The sequence below is a fragment of the Frieseomelitta varia genome, unplaced genomic scaffold, assembly GCF_011392965.1.
Source record: "Frieseomelitta varia isolate USP_RPSP 00005682 unplaced genomic scaffold, Fvar_1.2 scaffold_187, whole genome shotgun sequence".
In the NCBI taxonomy this organism is placed as follows: domain Eukaryota; kingdom Metazoa; phylum Arthropoda; class Insecta; order Hymenoptera; family Apidae; genus Frieseomelitta; species Frieseomelitta varia.
Genome location: NW_025109605.1, coordinates 106,261 through 121,771, shown reverse-complemented (window position 1 = coordinate 121,771; position 15,511 = coordinate 106,261). Strand labels below are relative to the sequence as shown.

General features: G+C 24.7%; 1 protein-coding gene across 5 annotated transcripts in view; it reads left to right on the top strand.

The window, feature by feature from the left end:
• Positions 1-635, top strand: part of LOC122539011 (4-coumarate--CoA ligase 1-like) — a 64,265-nt gene extending 63,630 nt beyond the window's left edge. For 3 of the 5 annotated variants that reach the window (XM_043673571.1, XM_043673570.1, XM_043673574.1), the window contains one exon: positions 465-634. In XM_043673571.1, the coding sequence (XP_043529506.1) occupies positions 465-583 (119 nt within the window). In that variant the 3' untranslated portion in view covers positions 584-634. Of the gene's footprint in view, positions 1-464 lie in introns of all 5 variants that reach the window. The other 2 variants (XM_043673569.1, XM_043673568.1) reach the window with 1 other exon arrangement.
• The last annotated feature ends 14,876 nt before the right edge of the window (positions 636-15,511 follow it).

Below are 15,511 nucleotides of genomic sequence, written 5' to 3'. Positions count from 1 at the left end.
CATAATTATTCAGAGTTTTCAAATTAACAATCTTTGTATAATTGCAATAAATATTTATTTTCTAATGCATCTATTATTGTATTTATAAATACTATACTATTCTATATGTTATTATTGTATGTATATAAATTTACTCTTCAAATTATAATAATAATAGTATTTGTACTCTATTATATTATAGTATTAAAGAAATGTCATGACGTTTTATATAACAATTACTATATCAAATACAAGATTAAATATTATTTTAATGAATCATTGTATGGTTAAATAATATGACATTTTGAAATTTTCATACTGTAAATTTTAAACAGGATAATATGAAATAAATATAATATATAAGAAAGAAGTCAAAATTCTATTTCATAGAATTTTAACAATCTTCTGACGGTGTCAAATTAATTACATATATATTAATTATATATTTCATAGAACTTAATTGAAATTGATTTTAAATTTTACAGAGCAACTATCACCACAGAAACGGCTCAGAGGTGGCGTAAAATTTATCGAGGATATACCTAAAACACCATCAGGAAAAATTATACGAAAAGAATTGATTAATCTGATATCTAAGTTATGAATAAATTGTTTTAATTATTTGAATACAATTATTATATTATATTATATATGTTATATTATGATATTATTATATTATTTCATTTTATTATTATATTATATTACTTTAATATTCTAAATAATTATTTGAGCATATTTGAAAAAAAGTTTTATTTATTTATTTACCTACCCAAATCTAGTCAATAAACTGCAATAAATTTTAAATTGCAAATTGTCCATATTTATTTGGATACATACAGAATTGTCAATATTATTATAAGTATAAGCTATTCGTTATTGTTATTTTAATTTGTATATTAAATTGCTTTCAAATCGAAAAGCTATAAATAGAAATAAAGTTTAAACATTAATTGCTCGTATCATTAAAATGCGAAATATAAAATAACTACAAACCTGAGGCTATTTTGATGTAGGTAATAGCAATATTTTTTACACGATTTGGATCAAACATAATGTTTGTATTTGTATTGAAATTTTACTTCGATAAATAACTAAACATTTAATGAATATTCAAATTATTATTAACATAATGAATTACTGATACGAGAAATAAAGTAAAATGTATTGAAAAAGAAATAAATCTATATTAAAAGAATTTAAATTTAGGAATTTATTTTAAATAAAAAATATTTGAGTAAAATATTAATAAAATTTGATTAATCTGATTAAAATTAAATTATTTGTCTATGATATTCTGTGAACATTTTCAAATAATTATATTTGAGTTATCTACAATTACGATTTTTAAATAAAATAATTAATTAATTTTTTTATTAGTTACTCTAACAAATTTTTCGAGCTCGTGTAGAAAATACTGAAGTATTCTAATATTTTTCTCTTTATTTATTAAATTATGTAGAAAACTTGAGTATTAAAGAATTGAAAACTTAAGAATTGTTATTTAGAAATAATACGAACATAAATACGTATATTTATGAGATTGAATTACTAATGTATTAGAATTCCGTTTTATATAGATTCCATTTATTTAAAGCTTAGATACCATTTATTTAAAGCTTTCAATGCTCGATTAAATAAATAAATAAATTTTTGCTCATTGCATTCATTTTGTATTTAAATTTGAATTTCTATTATATGAACGAAAAATCACCAGTTCGAGACGATAACCAATGGATTGCTTTATATTTCTTTATGTGAATTCCAATTATATAAGTCATTTATCTGTAAAGTTTATATAATCAGAGTTCTGTTGTACACATTAATATTTGTTGGCAAAATTGAACGAATGGTTCTAGAAACTCATTATTTTATTCAGTAATTATTTATAATTTATCCAAGTTTAATATGAAAAAAATGTATGATATTTACGCACACAAAATATGCAAATGCATTTAAAAAACACGCAGAATATGTATTTAATATATCGAATATTAGTTATGAATTTTAATATTTAGCAGTAGATATTTCATAATATTATATATTATTCATAATATTACATATTAATCATAATATTTCATAATATTATATATTATTCATAATATTACATATATTTCAGAATATTCCAATTACTGCGGTATGTAACCGTATACATTGTGCGATAACAAATTTTGATAAAATCTGTAGTTGTACGTTTGCCTATGTTTACAAATATCTTTTTATACTTAATCTAAACTAAATTGCAAACATACAGTTTTCTTTATTTTATTGGTATACATCGATTGCACAGTTATGGTAAACTAAATTATTTCAATGAAATAAAATTCCGTTTTAAGAATAAGAATAGTTAAAAATTGTAGTAAGAAAAGAAAGAAAAAAAGAAAAAAGAAAGAAATTATTAAATGAACTCATCATAAAATGAACTCATCATTTAAAAGTTATGATTAGGTCTGCTTTAAATTTGAGTTGAGCATATTTGGCGAGGTGTTCTTATAATTAATGTTTTCTTGATTATTTTTATGCTAGATATAAAATATGGACATACATGTGTAAGTAAACATCACGAAACAAACGCTAAAGAGAGCGTTTTTTTCACAAAAGTATTATTCAGATTACTATTTAGGTTACTATTCAGATCAAGTATTATTCACAATTACTACCTAAGGAAGCCGTAGGAACACAGAACAAACATTCAGTAACAGATGAAATATATAATATTTAACTATCTGCGGGCTTCAGCATGAGCTATACTTACGTGCCTAACGGGCGAAAATAAAAAATTATAAATAATAAAAATACGTTAAAATACGTCAAGGGGTTAATTACAGGAGGAAAGAAAAAATGTACCCAAAAACAGTGCAGAGTATGTGCTGCATCAAAAAATGTGCTTCCTGTACCCGACCCGGCTTTTGACGCCAGTCTGTGGGAAAGATATATTTATTATAAATATCTTTTGTTTTCTATTCTTTAGTAATTATTACGAAAATATTTTAGATTAATTTTTCTCTTCTTCTTGTATGTAAAATTCATAAAGTTTTAAATTTCTTAGAATCTAAAGCGCTAATAAGCATAAAAGACAGAAAGTTAATGAGGAAATAACGATAAGTAAATGCTATGTGTATCATAATATAAGTATCTTTTAATCATTATTCTTTCTTTCAATCATAAAAAAATGTTTTTAATTACTTAAATTAATTACTTTCAATTACTTTTCCTACTATCGACTATTATAATGTTGTGAAAGATTTTTTGATGTTAACATTAGAGAACAAAAAACTTACAAATAGAAAACAAACAGATATACAAAATAAAGAATATATTCAATGAAATATTATACAAGTATCGATCAAAAATTTAGATACATTTTAATTAATATTTCGATAACCATTAATCCCAATTAATTGACTATATTACAGAATAATAAACATATTCACTTCCTAAACACAATATACTAAACTAATCTGGGCAAAGAAATCATTATTAATACTGATTAAAAGATCTTTTACCTACAATGTGTTACATTTTTGATTAATAGTACATTTGTATATGTCACAAGTAGATTTTATGTTTTACACCGATATTGAAGAGAATGAAGAGATCTTTTCTTCCGATTCTGTTTTGTAAATAAGTAAAATTTGTAAAAAATTTGTAAATTTGTAAATGTAAATTGTAATAAGTTTATAAACAAATAAAATAAAAAGCAACAATGCGTTTTTGTTACATTAATAACATTTAATAACATTTCGAAACTTATGAAATACAATTTTGGTTAATTTAAATTATTTGAATGTTTTTATGTAACAAGGAAATTATAGAATTGCCTGATTAGAACCCTATTAGAAAATTCAAAAAATTACGAAACTTCGTGTACAAGTAGAATTATTTTTTATTCGTGCTAATTTGATTCTAAGGAATGAAATCAATTCTTGAAAGCAATGCAAAATTTTCTCTAAAACGAAATATTTTGAGAATGATATTTCGAGAAAAATCGAAAATATTTCGAACAAAAATTATGTTTTTTTCACATCTGAAAAATTGCTTAAAACAATGTTTTGAAAGATTTATATTTTTTAAAATATCCTCTCCACTGAATTTTTTAAAATGTTTATTTGGTCAGTTATTATTGAAATGAATTAATTTCTTTCAACGTGTTTCATATTAATTAAAATGTATTTCTTACAGACTTTAATCTTGTATTAAACCATACATATAAATTTGTCGATCTAGGATCAAGACATATACACAAAATATTGAACTACGTAACGTTGAATTATAATTATGTTAACGTATAAAAAGTGAAATTATGAATTAATGACTGCATTGAGAAATTTCTGTCTCGCCGTCATTTTCTTCATCATACTGCATTCGTGCGCTATTTAATGCAATATATTTTTTCACAAATGCAAATATATCAGAATACTTTGATAAATATTTATAGGCAAATCTGAATAAAATATTAAACTTAAATGCACTCAAACTTAAATGCAAATCGAAAAACAAAACAAGAATAAGTGTCATATTATTACCAACTATTACCTATAATTGCATGTCTGTGACAGAGTGTACGTTAATATTGTGTGCGATTAATATAATATAAAGTAACAAAATTCTTATCTCTTTTTTAAAATCGACAGCTGAAGAACGAACAAAGTTAAATGAACGTATCAGTTGTACTTGTGTTCAAAAATCTTTGAAATCAGAAGTAGCATCCATATAATCAAAAATACGAAAATTTCTCAATTTTTTGTTGTTGTTGTTTACAACTTCTTTTTAAGAATCTCTCCCAAATAAAGAACAATTGTTATATTAGAAAACCAATAGGTATTATTAAAAAAAAAATTGAAAACCCATTTGTAGATGAAACCGTGATCCGAAATAATTATCTACAATGTCAACTGTCTGTTGTGTTATATATGTTTTTATATACTTATAAAAGAATTCAGATATTGATCACTAGGATAGAGGAAAGGAGAATGACAAAATGATTATTGATCAGCGTAACCGCACACTGAAAAAATAATCGGCAGATTGTCTAACATCTGTTGCTGCATCAATGTAATAGTTCTGTTTATTGAAAAAAAGTCATAGGAATTGTTTACAGTTGAGTATGAACCCATTCATACTCATACTTGAAAATAGGTATATAAGAAAAAAAAATAGCATACTATTGCAGTTATTTGAAGATAACATGATATAGTAAAAAGATACATAACATAATATGACAGCTTGAGAATATGTAGACAGAAATACAACACATTATTACATCGTAAAATATTGCCAAGTCACATTCGAAGAAGCATTGAGATGTAAAATTAATTAATAACATGTTACCTTATGTCAAGAACTTAGCAAATGAATGATATGAGATAAGAGCCATCAAAAACGCAATTTAAATTCGTTCAATCTAAAAAAGTTCAGTTTAAATATTCTAATTATAAAATATACATTCAGATGAACAATACCACTAAACTGGATAAAACCATTAAAAACACCAAAAAACTGTACAAGCAATAGCCAAATAAACACTAAAATTAATTTTACAGCCTCTATTTACCAATTAAATTACAAAATTAATTAAATTTATTAATTTAATTTTTATAATTTATATTTATTTAAATTTATATGTATAATAAATTAATATTAATTTAGATTATTCATATTAGGTAATAACTATATTATATATTAAATCATTTTATTTTTATATCAATTATTTTAAATTATATCAAACAATTTATTTTGTAAATAAAATTTTTGATGAAGTAAAAATGATAATGAGGTAAATGAATTTGTTTGATTTTGACAGATTTATTTTATTAACTCATTTCACATTTCAAAAAAGGAGAAACAAAGCTGGATAACGAGATTAAGTAAAATTTTAAATTTAATTAGTTAAAATTTTAAAAAAATTAAGCTAACATTATTGTACAAAATTTAGCAGTTTCAGGTCAATATCTTATATTCATATCACATCAATAAGTGTTATTATGCAACAAGATGAAAAGTGAAATCATCTTCAGGGTCAAATAGAATATTCTTAACCCATGAAAAGAACAAAGTCAATTTTAAAATTATTTATAGGGAATTATTCACAAACAACATTGCAAAATACATTTTTACTATATATAACTAATTATTTCCGCTACGTAAACAAAACATAAATAACATGAAATAGGTAGACCTGGATTAAATAGATTACTGCTACCTGAAATGTAGACTTATTGTTGCATAGTAGCAGAAATCTTGGAAGCTTAAAAAACCTTAAGATAGATATTCATTTGACAAAACCAACTATCGCAAATTGCTCTTACGAATATTTCCCACAAGTGTTGGGCGCAAACGTACAAGAACAACGCTCAACTAACAGAGGTTGCTTTGACTAGAGATTTAGATTAATACTATTGACCAGATTAAAAGTTCATTTATCGATGAGTCGAGCATGAACGAAATAAAATGAATATAGTCAAAGTTTGTATAGTGCTTTATCATTATTTCTAATTATTTATTAATATATACAAGCAAAGCTTAATGAGCGAATGCGTTCTGCTCGACTAAACTATCATTTGAAAAAATCCCAACAAAACTTGCACAAATTTTGAGCTCGATTTGTTGGCAACGAATTTTCGAAAAACTCGTTCAATTTTTATCCGGTGTTTACGATATTAAAAAATAAAAATTGAACAAAAATTTTAGAACGTGATTTACTAATTGGTTGTATAGAAGGAATTTTTCTTGTGTTTTACACACACACGATTGGTCCAAACACTCCATTTCCTTTTCCGTCTTCTTTTTATGTGATTCTGTTCCTCTAATGTAATAGCAGCTAAATTCTTGGTTGAAAATGAAAAATGTGTATATTTGTTGAATACTTTATTTCTTTTGTTGTATCAACAAAACAATAATAAAATACTCTCAATGCCTGTTTTAATGGTGTCTTTCTGCTCGGTTCGTATACGACTCGTCGATAGTATAAATAAATATTGATAGTGTACAGCCGGAGTATTAAAACGGTTCCGTCTACTTGGATATTGTTCATAAATAGCTCAGATTTGTGTATTAAAAATTATAAAATATTACAAATACGAATCCAGATGCGCATGTGATTCAGATGTGTGATCGCAGTTAGACTTTACTTTCCGAGATAATTTGTTATATCGTACTTCTAATAGTTGAGATATATTTATATTAAAATTTGCAGTTTGTAAACAGCTATACATGAAATATGTCACGAATCTATTCTGTATTTACAGACATATTTTGGTTTCCCTCTTGACTACATCATTTATTGACTTATTGGTATTACTATTCATTAAACTGAAATATTTCGTGTTACAAAAAAATTTTCTATTGTAAAATAAAAATATATAAATTTTTGGATACATGCAATAACTATGATAAACTAATTGAAAATAATATTCAATATGAAGAATAGTTATTTTTTTGGACTAAATAATATAATTTAAACCTAATTTCTCTAGAAAGAGCGATTTGAGTGGTTTTGAAATAATTCACAAAAATAAATATTTCGTAATGGATCATTTATTTCTAGAGAAACTCAGGAAAATAGTATCACAGAAAAGTGACATACTTCAAGATCATTGAAATCAATGAGGAGATTAAAATTCTAAATAATTAAGTACATAATCTAGAATATTTTGTTAAAAATCTAAAACTCATTGAAATCGGAAAAATTTGTCTTTTAAAAAATATAAATTATATTTTTATGAACACCTTGAAAATTATGGTCGAACGCCGATAACATACATAGAGAAAAGTTGTGTTGAAATAATGACTTAATAATATATTTCAAGGTCACCAAAATCTAATTAAAAAATTGACAAAGTAAAATCACTAAATTAAATAATTATTTATATTTTTTAATATAAAAAACTAAAAAAGAACTTTAATATAAAAAACAAAAAAGATGCTAAAGGTAAACCTTCAGTATTTAGTATTATATTATATTATATATAGTATTTAGTATTATATTATATATAGTAGTATATAATTAAAAATTCACTCCTCTTTATAACTTTCGATACATTTATTTAATGCGTTGTAATATGTTACTTTACTCCAATAATTAGTAAAAGTGAAGTAAATCAATAGCTTTATTTTTATAATTTTTTGATTTCTTTAAAAAGTATTTAATCATTCATAGCAATGACTAAAGTAGAAATTTAATCACTATTTTTAAGTAACTAAAGTTGGAATGTAGTCGCTTTTAAAAGATTAAAGATTATTGGAAAAATGTAATTGTTAATCTTTGATTAATCTTTAACTCTAATTGCATTTACACAAATCTGTGCTATGATATACGTTCGTGTCCGAACCGAGAAACAGAAAAAATATCGGAAAAGGATAGTGACGAACATGGCACAAATGATATACAAACGGCAATTGTGTATGTGAACTTTAAAACAATACTTTGGTGGTGTTGACACTATTGCATTGTACAAACGGATTTTATTAAAATAAAAAATGTTAAAACGAATTAGACTTGTGAATATATTAGTCTCTTGCGATCGGCGTCGTCACAGCAGCATTTAAAATCTGTCTTCAAGTGTCGCCATTATGATAGTCTCTACTTTATGATCTCTTTCTCTAATTATGAGTATCATTTTATGATCGGAAGCTGTAAATATTTATAATTCTTTACAATCTCTTTCTAAGGATTTTCTAAGAAATCTTACAATTTACTTTTCATGAACAGTTTCGTTCTTCTAGCTTTTGGATGTCCAAAATACACTTGTGCATATTGCATAAGTAATTCGTAATCAATTTTTTTTACCGATAAGCTAATTTAAGACATTCTTCGATGTTCTTTGTATAAGATTACAACATTTGATGTTAAGAATTATTTTAATTGTTCTATCAAGTACCATACTTTGGAAAATAACGGAAACTGAAATTTTTTTTATGCACTGTAATATTCAACAGAATATATACTTTATTTTAAAATAATTTGTGTTTTTTAATATTCATATATATACTTATATATCATCTGTGCGAAAAGTAATTATAAAAATATAAATTTGCTTCGACTAATAGTTGGTAATGTCACCAGCGAAATGTGCCGATTGTAAAGAGTTAGTACGACTAATTTTGCGATACTTTCATTCAAATTAATTTCATAAATTATGAATTTCTTTGATTTACGCCACAGATTTGATATTAAGCGTCAGCACCATATGCTTGTTCATTGTTATCTTTTCACATTATTTTACGCGTATCTATATGCCACATATTTTCTTTCTCTTTTCTTACGGCATCTATCGTTTAGGACACCTGTTACCATGACTCTGTTTCTATATTTGAGACATTTTACTGCTTTTTTTCGTCGGTCAATCGTATCGACTATAACCATGACCCCGACAATAACAGGAAAGCAGGAAATCGATTCTCGATTGTTGTATCTTCGCGATAAAGATACCACGTGGTAGCTTTTAACATGTTATAGCTCTTGACATTACTAATCCTCGCAATGTGACATTCTGAAATGTCCAACGCAGCGCCTGCATTTATATCGATGTGTCTGATTCTACAAATTGCTTATGTTCTCCATTATATAACTGGATTAATATATATTCATTCCTAAATTTATATTAAATTCTTAAATTTAGATTTAAAGGATTATTCATTCGTATAAAATCTCTATATGTAAAGTATTCCTCCATGTATCTATATATTACATACGTATAAATGTGAATCAAGTGGATTATAATATGAGTTTATAATCTTATTATTTTATCCTTTCTCTAATCTCTAATCTTATCCTCATAATCTATTAATTTTTTTGCTGATGGACGCGTAAAAGTAATCTGAAAGTGAGATTCGCGTTTTATATTATTATTATTATTTTATTTTGATATGATTTTATCATGTAAAAATCAAAAAGATTTGATATTTTTATCGAATCGATTAAGCAGTGAATTGGATTTACTTGTACTGATTGTGTCTTGATAGCATTGTTCTGAAAGATGCGCAATAATTGTCAGAAGTTTTCGAATAAAACTAAATTTAATAAATTATTTCAAAATCATTGAAGTAATTAAACTTCTGACAGAAACGTTGTTCAAATTATTTTCGTTCCCCGAAAATATGTATGACACGAAATTTGCAGATGTTTTAAAATAAATTCTACTAAGAGCAAAAACTATATTATTTATTACTTTTAAATAAAATTTTGTTTTTTAACCAATTATTTAAAAAAACTTAGATAGTACTAAAATGAAAATTCATTTCAATTACATATGAAGATACGTACAAATGTTCTATAGTTTTAGTGATGTGTTTTTGAGAAATAATCTATAAGGTGTCAGAATTTACGACAAGGTATCCATTTGCATAATAAAAGAAGACATGCATATACATGATATCTTCTAGCATAAACTTTGATTATTCAGACTATTATAATCCATTCATATACCGTTTAACGAATCTTCATGCATTTAACAGATAATTTACTTTAAAAGTATCTCATGCGAATTTGAATTCGCATGTTTTTACACGCTAAAGTTACTTTCAGTTTCTTTGCCCTGTGCTTATTTCGGTGAACAGTAACAGAACAAAGTCTTTCAATTCTTTGATGAACGAAAGGGATTGAGAAATAAAAAAAGAAGAAAGCGACTGACGTGATGTGAAGGCTATCATTGATAAGTAGACCGATAATTGGTCGTTCTTAGCGAAGTAGTCAGAACGATCGCGTTATCTTCGTTAACGAGAAAGTGCGATAGGAATTTCTAGCAGTTTTACCGGATCAACGGAATTAGTGGTATCCGGTATTGGAAAAATTTAAATTTCACGCCACTGACTATAGCATGAGACCACCTACCTACATGGCTATGTATGTACGTCTATATAGGGTGTCCCATAAATTTACATTGACCTACTTAAAGATCTTAAAAATTTTTAACATTTTTCAGTATTAAATACTCATACTACAAGCGTGAAATTATACAAAAGGTATTGTATATTAATTGTCAATAAATTTTGAAAATATCTTCCTTACTTAAGTATGTTAAAGTTATTTAATCATTACATTTCTGTAACTGGTTTAATCTATTTGTTTTTAATTAAAATGGCTTTCGTGTCAGGCCAATAATATTCAAGCTTTCATTTTCAATAAAAAAACAAGCTATTTTAATTTCTAGCATTATATGTATATAATTATATAATGTAAAACACAACGCAGATATTAATTACTAATTGTAACTAAAATGAATGACTGTGAAACATTTCTAAACAAACATATGTACGTACATAAAACTTCTACATTGAATATGAACTCATAAATTAAAGATTGATATTATTTATTGAATACAAAGTTAAAAAGTTTCATTTTCATTTTTGAAAATAGACAACTATGATTCCAGTAGCAAATATGCCTAATATGTATTTTTATTTTGTTTATTAATTTTATTATATTTATGCTATTATTATATATTACGTAATATTTACAATTTCCTACGAGTACCAGATTTATTTTATCAGATTTGAAATTTATTAACTTTTGCAACTAGCACAACCCTTTTTCATACTTCACATATGTAAATCATTTGATAAAATTTTGATTGTATATATGTTTTATTCTTATATTATATTTTTATTATATTGTATATATGTTTATGAGTTTTATTCATTTATTTTAATGTAAACATGAAAATAACTAAGAGAAGCTAATTATTTCAATAATTAAGATCTAGTTCAGAATTTGATATAGAAATATAAATAACAATCACAATAAGTATATCCTAGAAAACATTAGTAGAACTTGCTTAACAAGCATATCGGATTCAATGTCAACTGATTTGTAATACACCTTGTATGTAAAACAAGTCTATATGTATATATCTATCACCAGTTGTATGTACATGTACATGTCTATGGCTGGTGTTCCTGTTAATTTCATTGCAACGATCACCCTGACAAATCTAATTGACGTGCATCAATTATTTGCTGGACGAAGGCCGCTTAACTCCCTTTCCACTTGCCAGCTAGCATGGTTTCCGGATAATTTCATTTTTCACGATACCTTCTACCGATAGAATTTCGTTATCATGGAGTTATGTCGGTCATGCTTTCTAATTCCCAAGTGAACTGATAGTTCACATGAAACTACGTAAGTTAAAAAGTAAGTAAAAAATACGCTTGTCGATATTAATTGTATTAACAAATTTTTACGATAAGCTATTTCAATAATCGCACATTTTGTAATTTTTTGTTATTTTCTAGTACCTGTAATAACTAGACTGCGGATGTAAAATCATATTTTTGAGGGTATAATTAAAACAAATAAGACTTTCATAGAAAATTATTTTATGACGTAATAGTTTAAATATTTTGTACATTTTTTCACATTAAGTGCATTCTGTATAAATTTACACTTTAAAATTTCCTATAAATTAAATAAAAATCCATTGTTTCTACTGTCGAATTTTATCTTTTGCAAATATAACTTTTGAATTACAAAAATAACTTAAATAATAATACTGTAATAAAATTTATCGTTCTGAAAATGTATCGTTGTAGCAAATTTTAGTGTTTATCAGAAAATACGTACAATATTTATTTTTAATATTTTTAACAATAAACAATATGTATTTTAAACAATATTCTAAGTACATAATAAGTAGCTAGTATTTTTTATTATCATTTTAAGTTTTACTTTTTATAGAAATTAATTTTTTTTTTAGTTATTTAGTTACGAATTATTTTTTTTAGTTATTTAGTTATAAATTATTATTTTTTAGTTATTTAGTTATAAATTAATTTTTTAGTCATTTAGTTAAAAATATTTTTTTATTTAATACAAAATATCATTTTCTATGATATGAATTTTTATAAATTTTTACTGTTTTGAATATTCCAGTTATTTTAATATATTCAAAATATGCATTCGTTTTATAAAACTCAAATAAGTTATCGTGTTTTAAAAGCCATGAAAATGAAAAGAGCAAGAATTAATTGCTCCTCCTGTTTCAACCGCAATTATCGTCCAATTTGAGAAAAATGTACGTATAATTGCATAAAAAATATTTTCATATAAGTATTTGTTTTAATAGTGGTACAATATATTATTTTGTATAAAATATTATAAGAGAAGAATTTTTTATATCTTATACATTTATATTATAAATTAACATCTACATATACATTATACATTAACATTACAAATTAACATTTACATTTAGATTATATATTAACATTATAAGGTAAGAATTTTACATCTTCCAATTTGAAATCTGATTTATTCTGAACATATACCATGATACATATTCCATATCTTGTGGTACAACCGAGGAGTATTCTACGTGAAAAAGTAAGTCGAATAGAAAAAATAACATTTTTTTGTTTTTGAGAAAATCGAATCTAAATATTTGTCAAATGCAGATGTACTAATGCAATTATTAATGAAACATGCTTAAAGTCTATTTTCATAGAAATGACGCTATAAACGAAAATATTTTAATGTATATTATTTACTTATTTTTGCATAAAATATCCTCGCATCGATTATTTGGCCCGTCTACAGAATTAGTCAAATTTATTTGTTTAAAAATTTTCAAATTTTATTTTTATAAAAATTAAAGTTTTAATGAAGAAATTTTATTCTTTCTTCTCAAGTTATTCTTTTTAGAATCACCTTCTAGTCGCTTGTACCACTAATTACGAGACACGTATAAAACTATAGTAGATATGTATTAGATATTTTCGAACCGTTTAATAGTCAAGGTTTACCTATATACAGAGTAATCCGTTTAAGTGAGACCACCTAAATATCTTTCCGAATTGTGTGATGCAAAAAACACTTTTCGCCTACATAAGTGGTATCAAACTAAAACTAATAATTGATAAGAATTGGTAATAATTTTTTTTTCCAAAGTCTTTTCTTCGGAGTCATTTTTTTCAGTTTTCAAAGTCATTGATGTTTTTTTTTCATACAACTATTTCTTTTATTGTATCGTGTAGCTGGTAAAAAAAGTACGTTCAGATAAAGAACATAATCCTGAAAATTTAAGTTTATCACGTATAAATTTATCTCTATCGCGATCACAAAGCTTGGATAAAATTCGACAGTTGACAGCCTCATAATAAATGTAAATAAACATGTCTACTTATTTATTATATCGTCAATGATAATCTTTCCTAGCAGTTTGAAATCTTGATGACTGTATCAACTTTATCAATAATTTAGAGAGAAACAATTCGAGTGTACAGTAAGATATATTTCTTAATCGTAATTGTCCATCACGAAATACACAAGCAAAGATCATTAAAAATTTTCGTCAAACTGGCAGCGTCGTGAAAAAGCATGTGAGGACTAAAACTGTTTATTATAAAAAAAATAACGAAAATAATTAAGAAAATATTATAGTTAAAGTTTAATTACCAAAATCCTCATGTGAGTCTAAGACAACTTGAGTGTGAGAATGGCATTTCTAAAAGTAGCAAATATGAATATTGAAAACAGAAAAATTTTATCCGTATCATTTATTTCCATATCAAGATCTTTACGAAACACATTTTGTAAAGCGTATGGATCTTTCTCAGTACAGTTCGCAATAATACGAAATTCGTGGACATCAGTGTCATTTAAAGATCATGTTCTATATATCTAGATATTTTTTTACCAGCTACACGATGCAATAAAAAAATATTAATGATTTTGAAAATTCCGAATGATTTTCAAAAATAATATTCTGACCAGTTATCGGCCTTTCGATGCTATTCATCTTAGGTGAAAAATATTTTTTGTATTATTGTAATTCGAAAATCTATTTAAATGACCTCACTTAAATGAACCACCGTGTTTATCTGTTACAGTTTCATTTATTTTATTTATTTAAGGTCGCATTACTTAAATAAATTTATAATATCCAGAATAATAAAGCCACGAATTCAGATATAGTAAATGATAAATATCTTTAGTAGAGTTTCATCACAGAATTATGAAAGTATTGGTAAACTTTTCTCTATTTTCTCTCTGTGCTAACTCCTTAAGATTAAAGAAGAATTAATGAAAAAATGACATTTAATGTAACAGATGAACTATAATAAAAGTTAAATGAAATATAATAAAAGTTCTCATACTTCGCAGGATTTTTCTTTTTATAAAAGTGCAATTCATTTTTCATATACTAATAAAAAATAATTTCCTTTATACATAAGCAAACAGATATGCGGAATAGCTTATTTGAAACTTCTGAATTATTATTTAAATTAATATTTAAATATTATCTAAATTATATATTTAAATTAAAATTTGTACGAATAAATGAAAAATACTCATCTTATAATTATTTACATGATAATGATTACATTACGTGATAATTATTTACATCTATTATATATAAAAAGATTAGAAAAACAATATTAATCATATTACATCAACACGTAATATGATTACAAACATATTACGACATGCTGTCGTAGATTTGTACAGATCGTAGATTTGGTACTTAGGTAATAAATATTGTAACCGAAAATGAAATTTGTGTTTAAATCATAAAGTTAGTACAGTAAAGCCCCATTAATA